This window comes from Cervus canadensis, chromosome 2 (assembly GCF_019320065.1).
Source record: "Cervus canadensis isolate Bull #8, Minnesota chromosome 2, ASM1932006v1, whole genome shotgun sequence".
Classification (NCBI taxonomy): Eukaryota; Metazoa; Chordata; class Mammalia; order Artiodactyla; family Cervidae; genus Cervus; species Cervus canadensis.
Genome location: NC_057387.1, coordinates 33,405,285 through 33,420,953, shown reverse-complemented (window position 1 = coordinate 33,420,953; position 15,669 = coordinate 33,405,285). Strand labels below are relative to the sequence as shown.

At 44.0% G+C, this 15,669-nt stretch overlaps 1 protein-coding gene across 1 annotated transcript in view; it reads right to left on the bottom strand.

The window, feature by feature from the left end:
- AKNAD1 (AKNA domain containing 1) overlaps positions 1-15,669 on the bottom strand; it is a 43,270-nt gene that overhangs the window by 994 nt on the left and 26,607 nt on the right. Inside the window, exons 8-15 of the mRNA XM_043448753.1 lie at positions 15,532-15,645; positions 14,100-14,226; positions 12,796-12,980; positions 7,530-7,627; positions 4,294-4,416; positions 4,061-4,165; positions 1,696-1,777; positions 376-475 (exon numbers count right to left, since the gene is read on the bottom strand). Of these exons, the coding sequence (XP_043304688.1) occupies positions 376-475; positions 1,696-1,777; positions 4,061-4,165; positions 4,294-4,416; positions 7,530-7,627; positions 12,796-12,980; positions 14,100-14,226; positions 15,532-15,645 (934 nt within the window). The remainder of the gene's footprint in view (positions 1-375; positions 476-1,695; positions 1,778-4,060; positions 4,166-4,293; positions 4,417-7,529; positions 7,628-12,795; positions 12,981-14,099; positions 14,227-15,531; positions 15,646-15,669) is intronic.

The following is a 15,669-nucleotide window of genomic DNA, read 5'->3' as shown; positions in this document are numbered from 1 at the left end:
TAGGGCCCATATCCACTGAGGGGCACACAGGGATGCAGCGCATGCTTGTGGCGACATTTGAAAGTGACCTGATTGAAAACAGAAAACTGCTGGCAGCTCTAACCCCAGTGTCACTGGAATAAACTTGTGAACGGCACACTGGGGAATCCTATAGCTGAGGAACTACCCACAAAACACTTTCTCCAGGAAATTTCCGTTGGAACCAATTTAGGAATAATACAAACCATGTGGCTGCTCAGGCTATGTGTCTTTATGTTAGTGCCGAGCACAAGTTGTTTCAGCAGAACATTTTTTGATGCTCTCATACTGTAATAATTTAAAAGCCATCAGTTTTGTGGTGACAAAGACCAAACGTACAAGCTGCAAGCTCCTCACCTCAGATTCCGTTTCTTTGTTCCTGCTAAAGTTGCTGGAGGATGTGTTTTCAGAAATCCTGCAGGAGTGGGAATGGGGTGAGAGTGTAGCAAGGTCTGACCTGTAAGAAAGGCAAAAGCACAATGATACTTGTGTAAAGCATCCTCTTCAACTCTGTGGTTCAGTAATGGCTGTGTGTGTGTGTGTGTCTGTGTTGGGGGCGAGGAGTTGGTGCACCATCTGCCCAAGAACACAGAACCAAGATGCAAACCCAAGAACTCGCAGGTGGCTGTATTCATACACACGGCGCTGCACCATGGCGGTGCGTAGCAGGGTTCACGCTGAGTGAGTGTGACTGCACGGCCTGAACTCCCTGCTACACTGTCAGTCTGCCTCGGATAGCTCTTAAATACTAGTCTCCCTCCGCTTTTCTACCACCCTTAGCTAAGCGGCCATCATCCCACCTGGCAATTTATTTTACTGGTCTCTTATCTGGCTTCTGTGCACCACTCCTTGACTCCTCTAATCCATTCCCTCTCCCTTAGTAGTTAGAGTGATCTTTTACAACACTAGGAAGCTTTAAAAAACACTCTGGTTAAAAAAAAAAAATCACTGGTTACCCATTAAACCTAAGAGCCTTAAATCCTTCCTGCAGCCGACAAGCCCCTGCACAGCCTGGCCGCGCCCATCCCACCAGCCTTCCCTCACCAGTCCTGTCCTGCCCCACTGCCTCGCCCTCTTTTAGGCTCCTGCCACATTGTTCCGGAACTTGCCAAGGGCTTTTCCACACCAGGAGGCTCTCTCAGACTGGCATTTCTTCGCTCATGCCTTTCCATCCTTGCTGACTCATTCATACTTACTCTTTGGAGCTCAGCTTCTCCAAACCCCCACATTAGGTAATGGTACCCTATGCCCCCTTTCCTTTACCAAAAAAGTAAGGGCAGAGACCGCAGTTGACCTTGTCACTGTGGACAAGCACAATGTCCTGCTATTGACACTCAAATATTTGCTGAAAGAATAACTGAATGATTGAAATATTAGCCAGATGTAGGTTTGAATCCTGACTACTACTTAAGATCTAGGTCAGGGGGTCCCCAACCTCTGGGATCTAATGCCTGATGATCTGAGGTGGCACTGATGTAATAATAGAAATAAAGTGCACAATAAATGTAATGTGCTTGAATCATCCCGCAACCCCCATGGAAAAACTGCCTTGCACAAAACTGGTCCCTGATGTCAAAAAGGTTGGGGACCGCTGCTGTAGGTGGTCACGGGCAGACAATACTGCAGGAAGCGCATTGCATATACCAAATGGGTAGTCATTTTGTTATTCATACTTACTTTCTTGGTATGGGTTCACATCCATCATTACAGGATTTGGGATTTGCTCTCTGGAAACAGATCCATTTTGGTTCTGAATGAGCTGAAAAATGTTAGCTGTGGTCAGATTCAGAGCACAAAAATGATCCCCAAATCCAATGGTGGGTATATGGCTATCCTTTCCTGAACTTTTCTGTTTAAGTGAAATATTTCATAAAGTTTTACTAAGGAAATAAACCTAGGGAACATGGAAAGTCGCCATTGAGTATTCTGAATTCAAGAAAAGAAATTCAACACTTAAAAGGAGTTTTATTAGCAGACAAGAAACCAGGAGTCTAAGTTGCTTTGTTGCTAGCTGGGTGACCTGGGCATGTCTATGGATTCAACTTCTTCATCTGGCAAATGGAGGGATAATATTTTCCAAGAGCTTGGACCAAATGGATTTCTAAAGTCCTCTCTACTTTAGGAGCAAGGATTCTAGGAGTCAGAAATTTAAAAATTATGTTACTAAGACAATCCTAGAAAATAGAGACTAAACAGATAAGATAAATGTAGGAAAGTCACCATGGAAGACACGAAGAGCTCCAGGCAGGGAAGAGAGGCAAAGCATGTGTGTGCTCAGTTGCATCCAACTCTTTGCAACCCCTTGGCCTGCAGCCCACCAGGCTACCCTGTCCATGGAATTTTCCAGGCGAGAACACTGGAGTGGGTTGCCACTTCCTACTTCAAGGGATCTTCCCGATCCAGAGATCAAACCCATGTCTCCTGTGTCTCCTATACTGGCAGGTGGATCCCTTCCCACTAAGCCACCTGGGAAGCACAGTGGCCAACAAATCTGCCTTCTCTGTTGCTGAGGCTCCCTTTCCCCCCTTCTCTGGCCTCTCCTCCTCTCTTCTCTGTCTTCCCCTCTTTCTCCTTTGGTCTCCTGCCATATCCACTGGTCTCTAGTATCTTGGCTTCACTCCCTCTCAGGAGGGTCCCACTTGACAAGGGGACAGGGAGGGATCGTCCCTCAGACACGGAAGGCAAGGCAGGCGCCAGAAAGTCCAAATTTCATTTAGTCACGCTACACCCTGACTTATTTGTCATGACAAACAGTGGTACTAATGATCTCAGTCTTAATTCCTTGGTCATCTCATTCTTTATTTGAAACATAGAAACAGAATTAGAAAGGGTCATAGAGTCATCTGGTCCCATTCTCATTCAGTCTACAGATTTACAACATCCTGGCAAAGTACAGTGTATCTCAGTCTGCAGGTGGGACTCACAGCCTCCTGCAACAGCCTGCTCCATCTTCTGTCCATTCGGGAGGGCGTCTCTAACACTGAACAAAAGACGCCTCCCTGAGACTCCTACTCTCTTGGCCACTGTACATTTACTAATGGCATTCAAGATTACTTTTCAAACGACTCAATTGCTTTCCTCATTCATATATTAGAATGAGAAGTCTCATGTGCTGTTGACCCCAAAACCAAGGAGATAGTAAAGAAAGGTGCCTGTTGCTTCTGTGGAGTCTGAGGGACCGTCACCTCGACAGAACACGTCCAGTTGGAGGATTGGGCAGCTGGGGGTGGGTAGGGGAGACAGCTGAGGTCAGTCTGGTAACACAATTCTTTAGTCTTGGGCATTGCAACTGTGAAAGGTCAGAAACATTCTCTCTGGTGCCCTGGCCCCAGCAATGGAGAGAAAGAGCTTTGCAGGTATGAACTCACCCATGAGGAAAGGATGTCGGAGAACCAGACCCGGTGGTTGTTCAGAAGCAAGACAAGGGTGTTCCCGCCCCACTTGGTGTTCCCTTAGTCCACTGTTCTCTTAGCACTTAACCACATTTTGCCATGAACTTTCCTAATTAGGGTATGAGTTCCTTTCTTTCAACAGGTTGTAAACTCCTTGAGAGGAGGTAGCCATTGTCTTATTCATCTTTATAAATAAATGTTTGTGGGATTTTAGGTATTTCCAAAGGCAGCAAAATTTTGCATTGAAATTAGCAACATGATATTTAAGGAGTGTAAAAATAGTCTATTTCTTTACATACTGACTTTTACTGGGGACATATTTAAAGCTTTTTCCCCTTCTGAATAATAACAATAATAGTGGCAGTTAGTCATTTGTTCATCAAATATTTATGACTTGTTGCCAGATTACACTGGTATAGCACTTCGTAACTTTCAAAGTCCTTTATTGCTAGGACTGCATATCTACCAGCCCAGCCCCTTGCCATCCAGGCGTCGGGCTGGATGTGGAAGTGTCAGATGAGCGCTAGAGACCGGGCAGCAGACTCAGCAGGTGCCCAGCATATGGTAACAGTGGCCAGTGTGATAAGTGTCTCCCACAGAGGGAGTCTAGGTTGTTTACAAAGGTGGGATCATGCAGGAGATGTACTTACTAGGTGAAGAATTATTTTCATTTAAATAGTGGAGCCGAGCAAAGGCACTTCTTTCTCTATGATTAAAGAAATTCTGTCCTGGGGTGTTGTATCTATAATGAAATTCTGAAAAGAAAAGATTAAAAATGCAACTCATTGCCTGCAAACAACCATTGTACTCACTTGCGCACAGACAAGCAGAGACAGCCTGTTTTTGTTTTTTTTTTTTCCTGAGGTGGCCCAGTCGCTTTCACCTTTAGGTGATTCTTTACTGCAGCCTCTCTGGGAGTTATGAATCTTAGTGCCACAGTTCTCACACTTACTGCTCTGCAGTCCAATCCGAGATGCACAACAGCAGCTGTGTCCTCTATCAGAACCTGAAAAAGCCCAAGTTATGCAAAGAAGTATGAGGTTTTTATTATTATAATACTAAAATGTGCTTTGGACAGTAGAGCTCTGATCATGCAAAGTATGCATTAGCCCCAGAGTGTTCAATTTTCCCAGGGGGAAATTTATCACACAGGTTGCCAGCCTAGGGGTGATATTTGGGACACCCTCCCTCCCTTATGACAACTGAGAGATGTTTTGATAAGTAACAGTTCTGATGGAAAGTCTCAAGATTTGCCCAGCACATGTAGGTGTTTAGTAAAGGTCTTCTGAATGGATGGATCTATGAAAATTTGGCCCATTGATATGAGACCATCTTGCATTTGTAATTATTTCCCAAGATTTGCCCTGATACAACCACATTTTCTTCTCAGACCCTACAGTGGCCAAGAGCTTATTATCCAGGCAACTGGAAAGATGGTTTTCCTCTACAACACATTCATAAATCCATATGGGAACTTGAATCATAGCTTTGTCCTCATCAGAACCACAGAGAGGCTAGCAGTAGAGAGCACTCGTATCCGGTGCAGGTCTGGGTCTTGTTCAGCAGGCTGCGGGCAGTGGCGCTCTCCAGTAAGGCCAGAGCATGAGAGCCTGGGCCCGGCAGGTGAGTATGCCACACTTGGGTGTCCAAGCAACATCTCAGTTCCAGCAGAGAAGGGGTTGGGGGACAAAACTTTTGCCAGTGCTATTAATACCTGCCTTGCTGCATTCATGGTTACACTCATTATAACATTATCTACCAAAGTGTAAATCACAAATGGAGTGAGCTCTAGGAAGGGTTTTTCCTTCCCAAGTCTCAGTCACTAGTCACTGAATGCCTTCTAATTCAGAACTCAAGGAAATTACAAATAGGGGAAGAAAGATGTACACCCTGGGCCGGTTGTGTTGTACAAGGGAAAGAACATAGGCCTGAGTTTGAAGCCTGATTCTGCCACGTACTGACTGTGATGGTTGATAATATGCCACAAACTCTAACATGCTCCTCAAAGGATAGAACCTAATTCCTCTCTCAATTGTGGTTGGATTTAGTGACTCGCTTTTAACAAATAGAATAAGGTGGTAATGATGGTGTATAACTTCTAAAACTAGGTTGTAAGAGTCATGGAAACTTCCATCTCAGTCTTTCTGTTGGATCACTTGCCTGGGGGAAGGAGGCTACCAGATCATAATGACATTCAAACAGCCTACTGGCCCACCTGGAGAGGAACCGAGACCCCTGGCCAATGGCCATGTGTGGGAACAACCTTAGACGCAGATTCTCTAGCCCTAGTAAAGCCTTCAGATGATGGAAGTACTGGCCAACATCGTGACTGCAGCCTCACGAGAGACCTTGAGCACGAACCACCCAGCTAAATGGCTCCCAAATTCCTGGCCCACAGAAACAGTGAGATAGCAAATGTTTGTTGTTTTGAGTCATCAAGTTTTGGGATACATTATTACACAGCAATAAATAATATACCAGGCTCTTTGACCCTGGCAAGTTGCTTAATTCCTACTTATCTATACAATAAAGACAGTAATTCCTACCTTTTAGGGTATTATGCTAGTTAAGTGATATATACTATACGTCAACAATTCTCAAATTTTTGATTTCCGAACCCTCTTACACTCTTAAAATTGAGGACCCTAAAGAGTTTTTGTTTATTCTAGTTTTGGTAGCTCAAATGCTATAATGCAGGAGACCCAGGTTCGATTCCTGTGTCAGGAAGATGCCCTGGAGAAGGGAATGGCTACTCCTTCCAGTATTCTTACCTAGAGAATCCCATGGAGGGAGGAGCCTGGCAGGCTACAGTCAATGGGGTCAGACACATTGAGTGACTAACATTTTCATATATCATAATATGTGGCATTTTTCATAGCTGCACTAAAAGTCTATCTTCTTCTTGCACTGGAGAACTGTCATACAACATTCAGTTGGTTGAACATGGATTAGTAGAGAAGTATCTATTTATAAATTTCAAGTCACTTTTACTCTGCAGAATCATTTAGATTTTCCTAAGACTGAATGAGCAGTCCCAAGGGTTATTTTTTTAGAATTTTAAATTGAGAAATTTTAAAAAATACTTTAAAAACAATAATCATTTCATGTTCACAAAATAACATTTTTTATGAAAAATAACTATTTAGAAAATTTTAAAAATCAGTGACCAGTGAGAAGAATGGCAGTGTTTTGTGTCCTGGCAAATACCTAGAATATCTAGCTTAACTGAAGGCAGCCGGATTCCACAGGTGTGTCTCCATTCAACCTGTTGCAATATTGTTGCAATATTGTTCTTTCAGGGAAAAGAGAGGAACTCAGCCCTCCAGGGGTCCTTTGACCACATTTTGAAAATCTCTGCTTGGTTCTGGTGTATAGAGTAAGTGTTCAGTCAGTGAAACCTATTATTATTATTATTATTATAGTGCCTTCTACAGAGAAGAAATAGAGCTACATGTGACAGAGTAGGAATAATACTGAGTTGAAGGAAAGGCTCTTGGCTATCAGACTATGGGAACGTAAGCAAGCCTGGTTAGTTCTCTGGCCCCCCCGTTTCCTCCTGTATAAACTGGGTAGATTAGGCTCGGGTGCTGATTTTCTCCCTCAGAGCTGCCTAAGCTGCAGGCCTCAGCCCTCTTCTTCATCCAGGGCAGTCCTGCCAGCGATTGTTTTCCTGCTTAAACTATCTTTGGAGAAAGGTCTCTATGACTAAAAATCACTGAATTCCATGCACTGGTGCTCTCTGGGTCTCCTCTCCACTCTTTCTGCTCCTATGAGATGTACGTGGACAAGTCCTCAGCAGCTCCCGTGTGGGTGAGCTCCTCAGGTGCAGATTCTGGTTCATGCTAGGGGCTGCCACACAGAACTGAGACCACCTCATGACTGAGTCACGGAGCCCTGCGAGTCCAGGCAGAGACAGGTGTGGGCACTTTGACCCTGCTTGACCACATCTCGCCTGAATCAATTTATTACTCATTCTTTACATTTTGCAAAAACAAAAATTAACATGCAACACCCTAGTCTAGGTAAAGCTATTTAGCGTAGCAGGTGTTCTGCCCATAGTGAGCAGAACCCAAAGAGGGACCGAAACCATGACGACTGCCCTTAGATGCCTCAACTTACCGAGAACTGAGTCTGGGTGCAGCACCTTGTCTTGAATGGCAATAGGAAACCCTCCACAGTCAATTCCTCTGTGATCTTTTTTCCCTGTTTTTTGCTTCCTAAAAAAGATGCATAAGATTCCATAAACATTTAGCACACTGCTAATAGAGACAGTGAAGGAATTGGTAAAAGTGAAATGTGTAATTTCTTAGGTCAGAGTCAGTCACAATGGAGGATGTATGCCATTCTCAACACAGCCGACCCTCAACCCTCTGCCTGCCTGTTTGAGCGCTTTTCTGATGAGAAGGTGCACCCAGCACAATCTGGCCTGGTGAGAACATGTATGTGTGTGTATATTAGACACTCAGTCGTATCTGGCTCTTTGCAACCCCACGGACTATAGCCTGCCAGGCTCCTCTGTTCATGGAGTTCTCCAGGCAAGAATACTGGAATGGATAGCCATTCCCTTCTCTAGGGGATCTTCCCGACCCAGGTCTCTCGCATTGCAAGTGGATTCTTTACTGTCTGAGCCACCAAGGAAGCCCAAGAACATGTATACCAAACATTAAATCTGTTTTGTTTCCTGAGGATAATATCTAGTCATCATATATACATACACAATTAGAAATATGAAATACAGAATTATAAAACCTAGAGTTTTCTTTATATTCATGCTTCAAATTCAGTTCTTATCAGGAGAAGCAGCTATGCTACCTGTTGGTACCAGATCACATGACTTTGTATCCAAAAGTACAAGCTGAGCGATCCAAAAAGTCCTGGATTTTGTTCTGTGCCTCTGGTGACTCAGTGGTAAAGAATCCGCCTGACAATGCAGGAGACTCACGTTCAATCCCTGGGTCAGGAAGATCCTGTGGAGAAGGAAACGGTAACCCACTCCAGTAATCTTGCCTGGGAAATTCTGTGGATAGAGAAGCCTAGTGGGCTACAGTCCATGGGGTCACATAGAGTTGAACATGACTTAGTGACTAAATGACAAATATGGGGTTAAAGGCTATGAGACCATTGTTGTTCAGTCACTTGCTTGTGTCCAACTCTTTGTGACCCCATGGCCTGCAGCATCCCAGCACGCCAGGTTTCCCAGTCTTTCACCATCTCCTGGAGCTTGCTCAAACTCATGTCCATTCAGTCAGTGATGCCATCCAATCATCTCATCCTCTGTCATCCCCTTCTCCTCCTGCCCTCAATCTTTCCCAGCATCAGGGTCTTTTCCAATGAGTCAGCTCTTCCTATCAGGTGGCCAAAGTATTGGAGCTTCAGCTTCAGAATCAGTCCTTCCAATGAATATGCAGGATTGATTTCCTTTGGGACTGACTGGTTTGATCTCCTTGCAGTCCAAGGGACTTTCAAGAGTCTTCTCCAACACCACAGATCAAAAGCATCAATTCTTCAGCATTCAACCTTCTTTATGGTCCAACTCTCACATCCATACATGACTACTGGAAAAACCATAGCTTTGACAAGACAGACTTTTGTTGGCAAAGTAATGTCTCTGCTTTTTTAATATGCAGTCTAGGTTGGTCATAGCTTTTCTTCCAAGGAGCAAGCATCTTTTAATTTCATGGCTGCAATCACCATCTGCAGTGATTTTGGAGCCCAAGAAAATAAGATCTCTCACTATTTCCATTGTTTCCCCATCTATTTGCCATGAAGTGATGGGACCAGATGCCATGATCTTAGTTTTTTGAATGTTGAGTTTTAAGCCAGCTTTTTCACTCTCCTCTTTCACCTTCATCAAGAGGCTCTTTAATTCCTCTTCACTTTGCCATAGGGGTGCCATAAAGATGGTGAGGTTATTGATATTTCTCCCTGCAATCTTGATTCCAGCTTGTGCTTCATCCAGCCTGGCATTTCTCATGATATACTCTGCATAGAATTAAATAAGCAGGGTGACAATATACAGCCTTGACATATTCGTTTCCCAATTTGGAACCAGTCCATTGTTCCAGTTCCAACAGTTCTAACCATTGCTTCTTGACCTGCATACAGATTTCTCAGGAGGCAGGTAAGGCAGGTCTGGTATTTCCATCTCTTTAAGAATTTTCCACAGTTCGTTGTGATCCACACAGTCAAAGGCTTTAGTGTAGTCAGTGAAGCAGATGTTTTTCTGGAATTCTCTTGCTTTTTCTATGATCCAGTCAAAGTTGGCAATTTGATCTCTGATTCCTCTACCTTTTCTATATCAAACTTGTACTGGAAGTTCTCAGTTCACATACTATTGAAACCTAGCTTGAAGGATTTTGAGCATTACCTTATTAGCATTTGAAATGAGTGCAATTGTGTGGTAGTCTGAACATTCTTTGGCATTGCCTTTCTTTGGGATTAGAATGAAAACTGACCTTTTCCAGTCCTGTGGCCACTGCCAAGTTTTCCAAATTTGCTGGCATATTGAATGCAGCGATTTAACAGCATCATCTTTTAGGACTTGAAATAGCTCAGCTGGAATTCCATCACCTCCGGTAGCTTTGTTCATAGTGATGCTTTGTTTGTAGAGACCATGTGGGGTTCATTTTAGTGATGCAAGGCCACCAGGGGGCATCAGAAAGATGCCCTATGGTGATCAAACTGGGACAATTCCCCCGAGCCATCTGTAGCTTCAGTCTCCCTCCTTCACAGAAACTCTAACTCTTTGAAACGGATTTTAGTTGATAAAAATTCTTAAGAAAGTCCTAGCTCAGCCCCTAGGATACTGTAATACACCCCTAGGGAACATAGCTCATTCTTAGTGTGGAGGGCACCGTGCCCAAGATATCCTGGACATAGCCAGTGAGTCAGGAATGAGACTGATTCCTGGAAATAGGGTTTGAGCCTCAGGCCTTGCTTGCAAATGCAGGCTCGTCCAACTGTGCCCGGGCCTGCTGCCGGTGGATTCCGACCCTGCTTGGAGTCTGTAAGGCTAGGGACTGAGAGCCAGGCACTTTCCTGCTTCTTGGAAAAACATGCTCTCCTCCTGAGTCACATATTTTCTCACCTTATTTTCTGTCTCCACCCTCCTCCTCTGGGGCATGTGAACATCTGCTCTCCAAAGTGGAAAACTTGGATTGCTCAAGTGAGCTCAGTCTAATACACGACTTTCTTTTTCTGCCTCTCTGAAACTTCTTTGTGCACTAAAATCTTCTTGCCAAACAGCTAAGGGAAGCTCTATTTGAGAAGACCATTTTTCAGCAAGACAAAGTAGCTGACATGTAAATCCAAAATCGCTTAAATCCAAAATTCTGCACCAGACATAAAGAGATAAACATTTTACATGTAGCATAATTGTTATTTATCTGCACGTATATAAATAACCTTCAAACAGTATGTGCACCAGTAGGCTAAATAAAGAATACATCCCATCTGAGAGAACTCTAATCTTCTAAAAGAGTAAAGAGTCTATACAGTCTTCTGTTCAATTAATTCCTCAAGGATGATGTAGTTTACCAAGATTTCAAATGATAAATCATGCGTATCGCCAGCAGTAGATTTACTGTTAGATCTGAATTTACACTTGGTTGTGTTTTACCTTCTAACTTGTTTGTTATAAAAGAGAAAATGTAGCCTGGAACACTGGTCCCTGTATTGGTACTTAAGTGGTTCTGTGAGGTCTAGACTATAAATTTGGTAGAGAAATATCTAGTACTTTGAATGCTTAATCAGAATGTTTTTTAAATGTCAGACTATTTTTTATTATATTTGTTTTTCTTATTGTTGTTTAGTTGCTAAGTCATGTCCGACTCTGTGACCCCACGGACTGTAGTCCACCAGCCTCCTCTATCCATGGGATTTCCCAGGCAAGAATACTGGAGTGGGTTGCCACTTCCTTCTCCAGGGGATTTTCCCAGTCCAGGAATCAAACCTGCATCTCCTGCATTGGCAGGTGGATTCTTTACCACTGAGCCACCAGGAAAGCCCTTTAATATAGTTACTAAAACCTAAAAAAAAAAAAAAAAAAAATCCTCAAAACCTAGATTTTAATTCAATAAATAAAAATAGTGAGCCTGGGTTGACTGAGAGGGTTGGCATTATTCATGGCACTTCTATCCGAGAGTCAAAGCTGATGGTTTATTAGAGTGATGGTCCACACCAGATGACACATGGCGATTTTTAGGGGGTGGAAACTCAATAGAACCTTGATGACAAGTACCTATTCCCATGCTGGAATGCTTTCTAACAGGAAGCTGCAGTCTTTCAGACCTTGTCATCTGCCTTTATTAGCGTACATTACATACACATAATTGTGTTGGCCAAACTGCCTCTCCCTCCTTGACTTTCAGCCTTTCTAAGGTCAATTAGCCAAGCTTTGGCCTCAGTCCACCGCACCTTGGGAGCTTGGAGGAGGCACGTCTGGCTGATTGATAGGAGCTTCAAATAAATGATTCTGAATCCATGTGGACTAACAGTTGACCTAAGAGTGTTTCAAACCCACAAAGGGTTTGTCCCTAGGATTTCACATCTACACTTTTTTTGACCCAGTTTACAGCTTGTCACCTCTGGATGATTTCTTGCTGAGGGATGGGGGAGAAGTAAACCCTGAGAGGTGGGATTAGGCTTATTTCTGGTGGGATTGGGGGACAGAGGTGAAACACAATAGGGAAGATTTTTCACTCATTGTGAGGGGAGAGTAGTGAGGCTGGGAGCTGGTATACAGTTGTGTATAATAATCTCCCAGGTGGGCAAGGTTCAAAGGGAGCCTTCAGGCCAAACCACGCTCCACATGCTGTAGTTGTGATTCTTAACCAAGGGGTCTATCAGAGTCAGGGGAAATTTAAAAGAAATATTCCCACAAGGGCTCCACCCAGGGAAGGCTAATACAGTAGGTCGGGGGCTGAGGCATGTGCATTATTTTCAAGTCCCCTGGTAAGGTTGAGGGCTTCCCAGGTGATGAAGTGGTAAAGAATCCACCTGCCAATGCAAGAGATGAGGGTTCGATCCCTGGATTGGGAAGATCCCCAGGAGAAGGAAATGGCTACCCACTCCAGTATTCTTGCCTGGAGAATCCCATGGACAGAGGAGCCTGGCGGGCTACAGCCCATGGGGTCACAAAGAATCGGCCACGACTGATGCATCTGAGCGCGCCGGTAAGACTGAAGTTCTCCCCAGGTGAGGGCCACTGCTAAAGGATTTGTCAGTTGAGAGAGGGCGGTCTCTGTGTTCAGCCCTGAGGTCTGTGATTCTGTACCTTGGCTGGTGGCTGCTGGTCGTTCCGCGAGTGATGCCCACCCTCACTGGAGTTATTATCCCAGGACAGGCTCCCACCCACCCTGGGAATTTAGCAGCGGGGAACCCTCACCACGGAAGTAGGCGGAGGCAGAAGGCACAGCTTGCACTGGTCGTCTCTGCACGGTCCTGCCTCCCCGAGGCGGTGCTGGGCTTCTCCTGCACCAGAAAACACACACAGATGTGGATACGACCAAGGATTTGACTCACCCCTCGGCTGCCTGGGCGGAGCCCAGCACGCGTGCGGACTCCGCCAGACTCACCATCTCAGGACGCCTCGGCTCCGCTTTCTGGCTTGGGCGGGGGTTGGGGGGTGCGGTTTCTGTGCTGTAATGGCCTAGGGCTTACAGAAAGGAAGATTCCACCCCGCCTTGACTTCCTTCCTTCTCCAGACATTTAAAAGTCTAGTTTACAGATGACAGAACACTCCCCCGCCCCCACCCCGCCTTTTTCTCGTTCCTTTAGTTTCGAATTACCCCAAGCTCCACTAGAGGATGGAGAGACTGAGGATGGTTTTTAAATCCTTCAGTCTAATCACTGTTCAGCAGAGTCTAAAAGCCTTTCCAAAGCACTGTATTCAACTGTGAATTAAAACAAGGTTTACAGACTGTCTAGAGGCCTAAGTTATTGTTTATATGTCCCTGTTTAACACACACCCAAAAGTCACCCTATGGAACTGAAAGGGCTGACACCACCCTTGCTATGGTTTTACCCTTTGTGTAAACAAAAAAATAAACACTTTTCTCACCATTATAAACAATGGTGAGAAAGAAGCATCATTGTACAGATAGCTTTTTCCATATTTTGAATTACTTCCTTAGGAAGTGTCTGGGTCAAAGGTTGCGAACGTGTTTGTGTGATGATACATGTGGCCTGATTGCTTTCCACCAAAGCTGCACAAACTGCATGCTGCCAACAACATGCGCAGCTTGCTTGGCCACACCTTCCTCTGCATCAGGAATTATCTCTTGAAAATGTTCTTGTTAATTTAAAAAGTAGGGGTGGCTCCTTGTGTTATTAACATTTTATCTGTTGTTAAAGGAGATAAATGTTTCCCCATACGTTTATTTATTGGTCGTATTCCCTACTTGTGACTTTTAGTTATTTTTTTTATCCATCAATTTTTTGGAGGGTTCACTGTTTTCTTATTAGTAAAAAATATGTGTTGATCGTTCCGTGTGCCAGGTGCCTCTCAAATCATCTCCTTTATCCCTCCCCACCATCCTGGCAGGTTGTCCCCATTTTAGTGGTGAATAATCTGAGACTCAGAGAGTTTAAGCTGCTTGTCAGGGTCACACAGAGTGAGTGACCTAGCTGGCATCTGAGTCCTTCCCATATACTTGTGTCATTAACCACACATCTATGGCTCATTTGTACCTGTGTCAGAGCAACTTTGTATGATAAAGATCTCAATAGTGAGCACTGTTTGCTCTGAGTGTTTTCTAGGTTGTCCGCCTTAAAAACATTGACTGTGGTTTTGCAAACATTAGTTGAAATGTTGATACTGTCAAAGAGGTGGTAGAAATAGCCAAGAAACATATAAAAATGGGTAAATTTTACAAACAGTCAAAGAAATACAGATTAGCACAATATCAGTTTTCACTTAGCACTTTAGCGAAGGTTGGAAAGAAAAAACAGATGCTCTGGTTTGGCTCAGGCTGAAGGCACCTTCATTCTCAAGCACTGCCATGGCCACCACCTTGCTAAAGGCCAGTTTATCAAATTTTCACTGTATACCCTTTGAATCATCATCTGCAATCCTCGATTTTTATCCAAAGGAACTAGTCAACTAGGGCCAAATGTTTCCATGTTAAATGATTTTACTGAAGCAGTGTTTATCCTATCAAAGAACTGGAAACAATTGAATGTCCATCAATAAGAGATTGGTTTAATAAGTCGGGGTCTACAATGCAGTGCTTAAAAATGCAGCTGTAGGTTTATTCAATAGCAGTAGAGAGGCCCCCAATATAATGTTAAATGAAAAAAAGTGTATTCTAAAACAATACATGTATGACCCCACTTTTGCAAAAAGCATGTGTATCAGAGAAAAAAGACCAGACAAATATATGCTAAAACATTGGCAATAGTTTTTCTCCCAGTGAAATGTTCCTTTTTATACTTTTCTCTGTTTTCTGATTTTTTTTTACTATAAACGCATATAGTTATAATTTTAAAAATAATGAGGCTTTTTTTTTTAACTTCACTTTCCCTCTGTGTTTTCTTTTATCACTCGTGGGCCTACAGGGGGTACCCCTGCACTTCACATTTCCCTGGTAACTCAGACAGTAAAGAGTCTGTCTGCAATGCAGGAGACCTGGATTCCATACTGGGTTGGGAAGATCTCCTGGAGGAGAGCATGGCAACCCACTCCAATATTCTTGCCTGGAGAATCCCATGGACAGAGGAGCCTGGTGGGCTACAGTCCATGGAGTCTCAAAGAGTCGGACACAACTGAGCGACTAACACTTTCACTTTCACTATATTAGAAGAATGTAGAGGGGTGCCCTCTACCTGAGTTGGGGCACCTGGGATCCAGTGTCCCCCGTCATTTGTGCTGGACAAATCTCTTCACCTTTGTAAGCTTTCAACTTTTTTCTCCAAGAAGTCTTTGCAAACAGCAAAGCTCTGAACCAGCAGCATTATTGCCTACAGCTTATTATAACTTTGTCATTATTATTTTAGGCCCAGGGGTTTTTAATCCCAGTATTTCCAATTCCTTTATAATGGAATTATCTCAAAGTGTGTTCCCCAAACCAACAGCACTGGCATCAGCTGGGAGCTTGCTAGAAATGCAGAATTGCAGGCTTACCCCAGATCTACTGAATCAAAGCCAGCGTTGCAGTAAAACCCACAGGTGAGTCCTCGACACGCTGCAGTTGGAGACAACCTCTGATCTAGAACAGGCGCCTCGGGAAGGTTTCTCCTGCATGCGCAGAGTGTTAGCCAT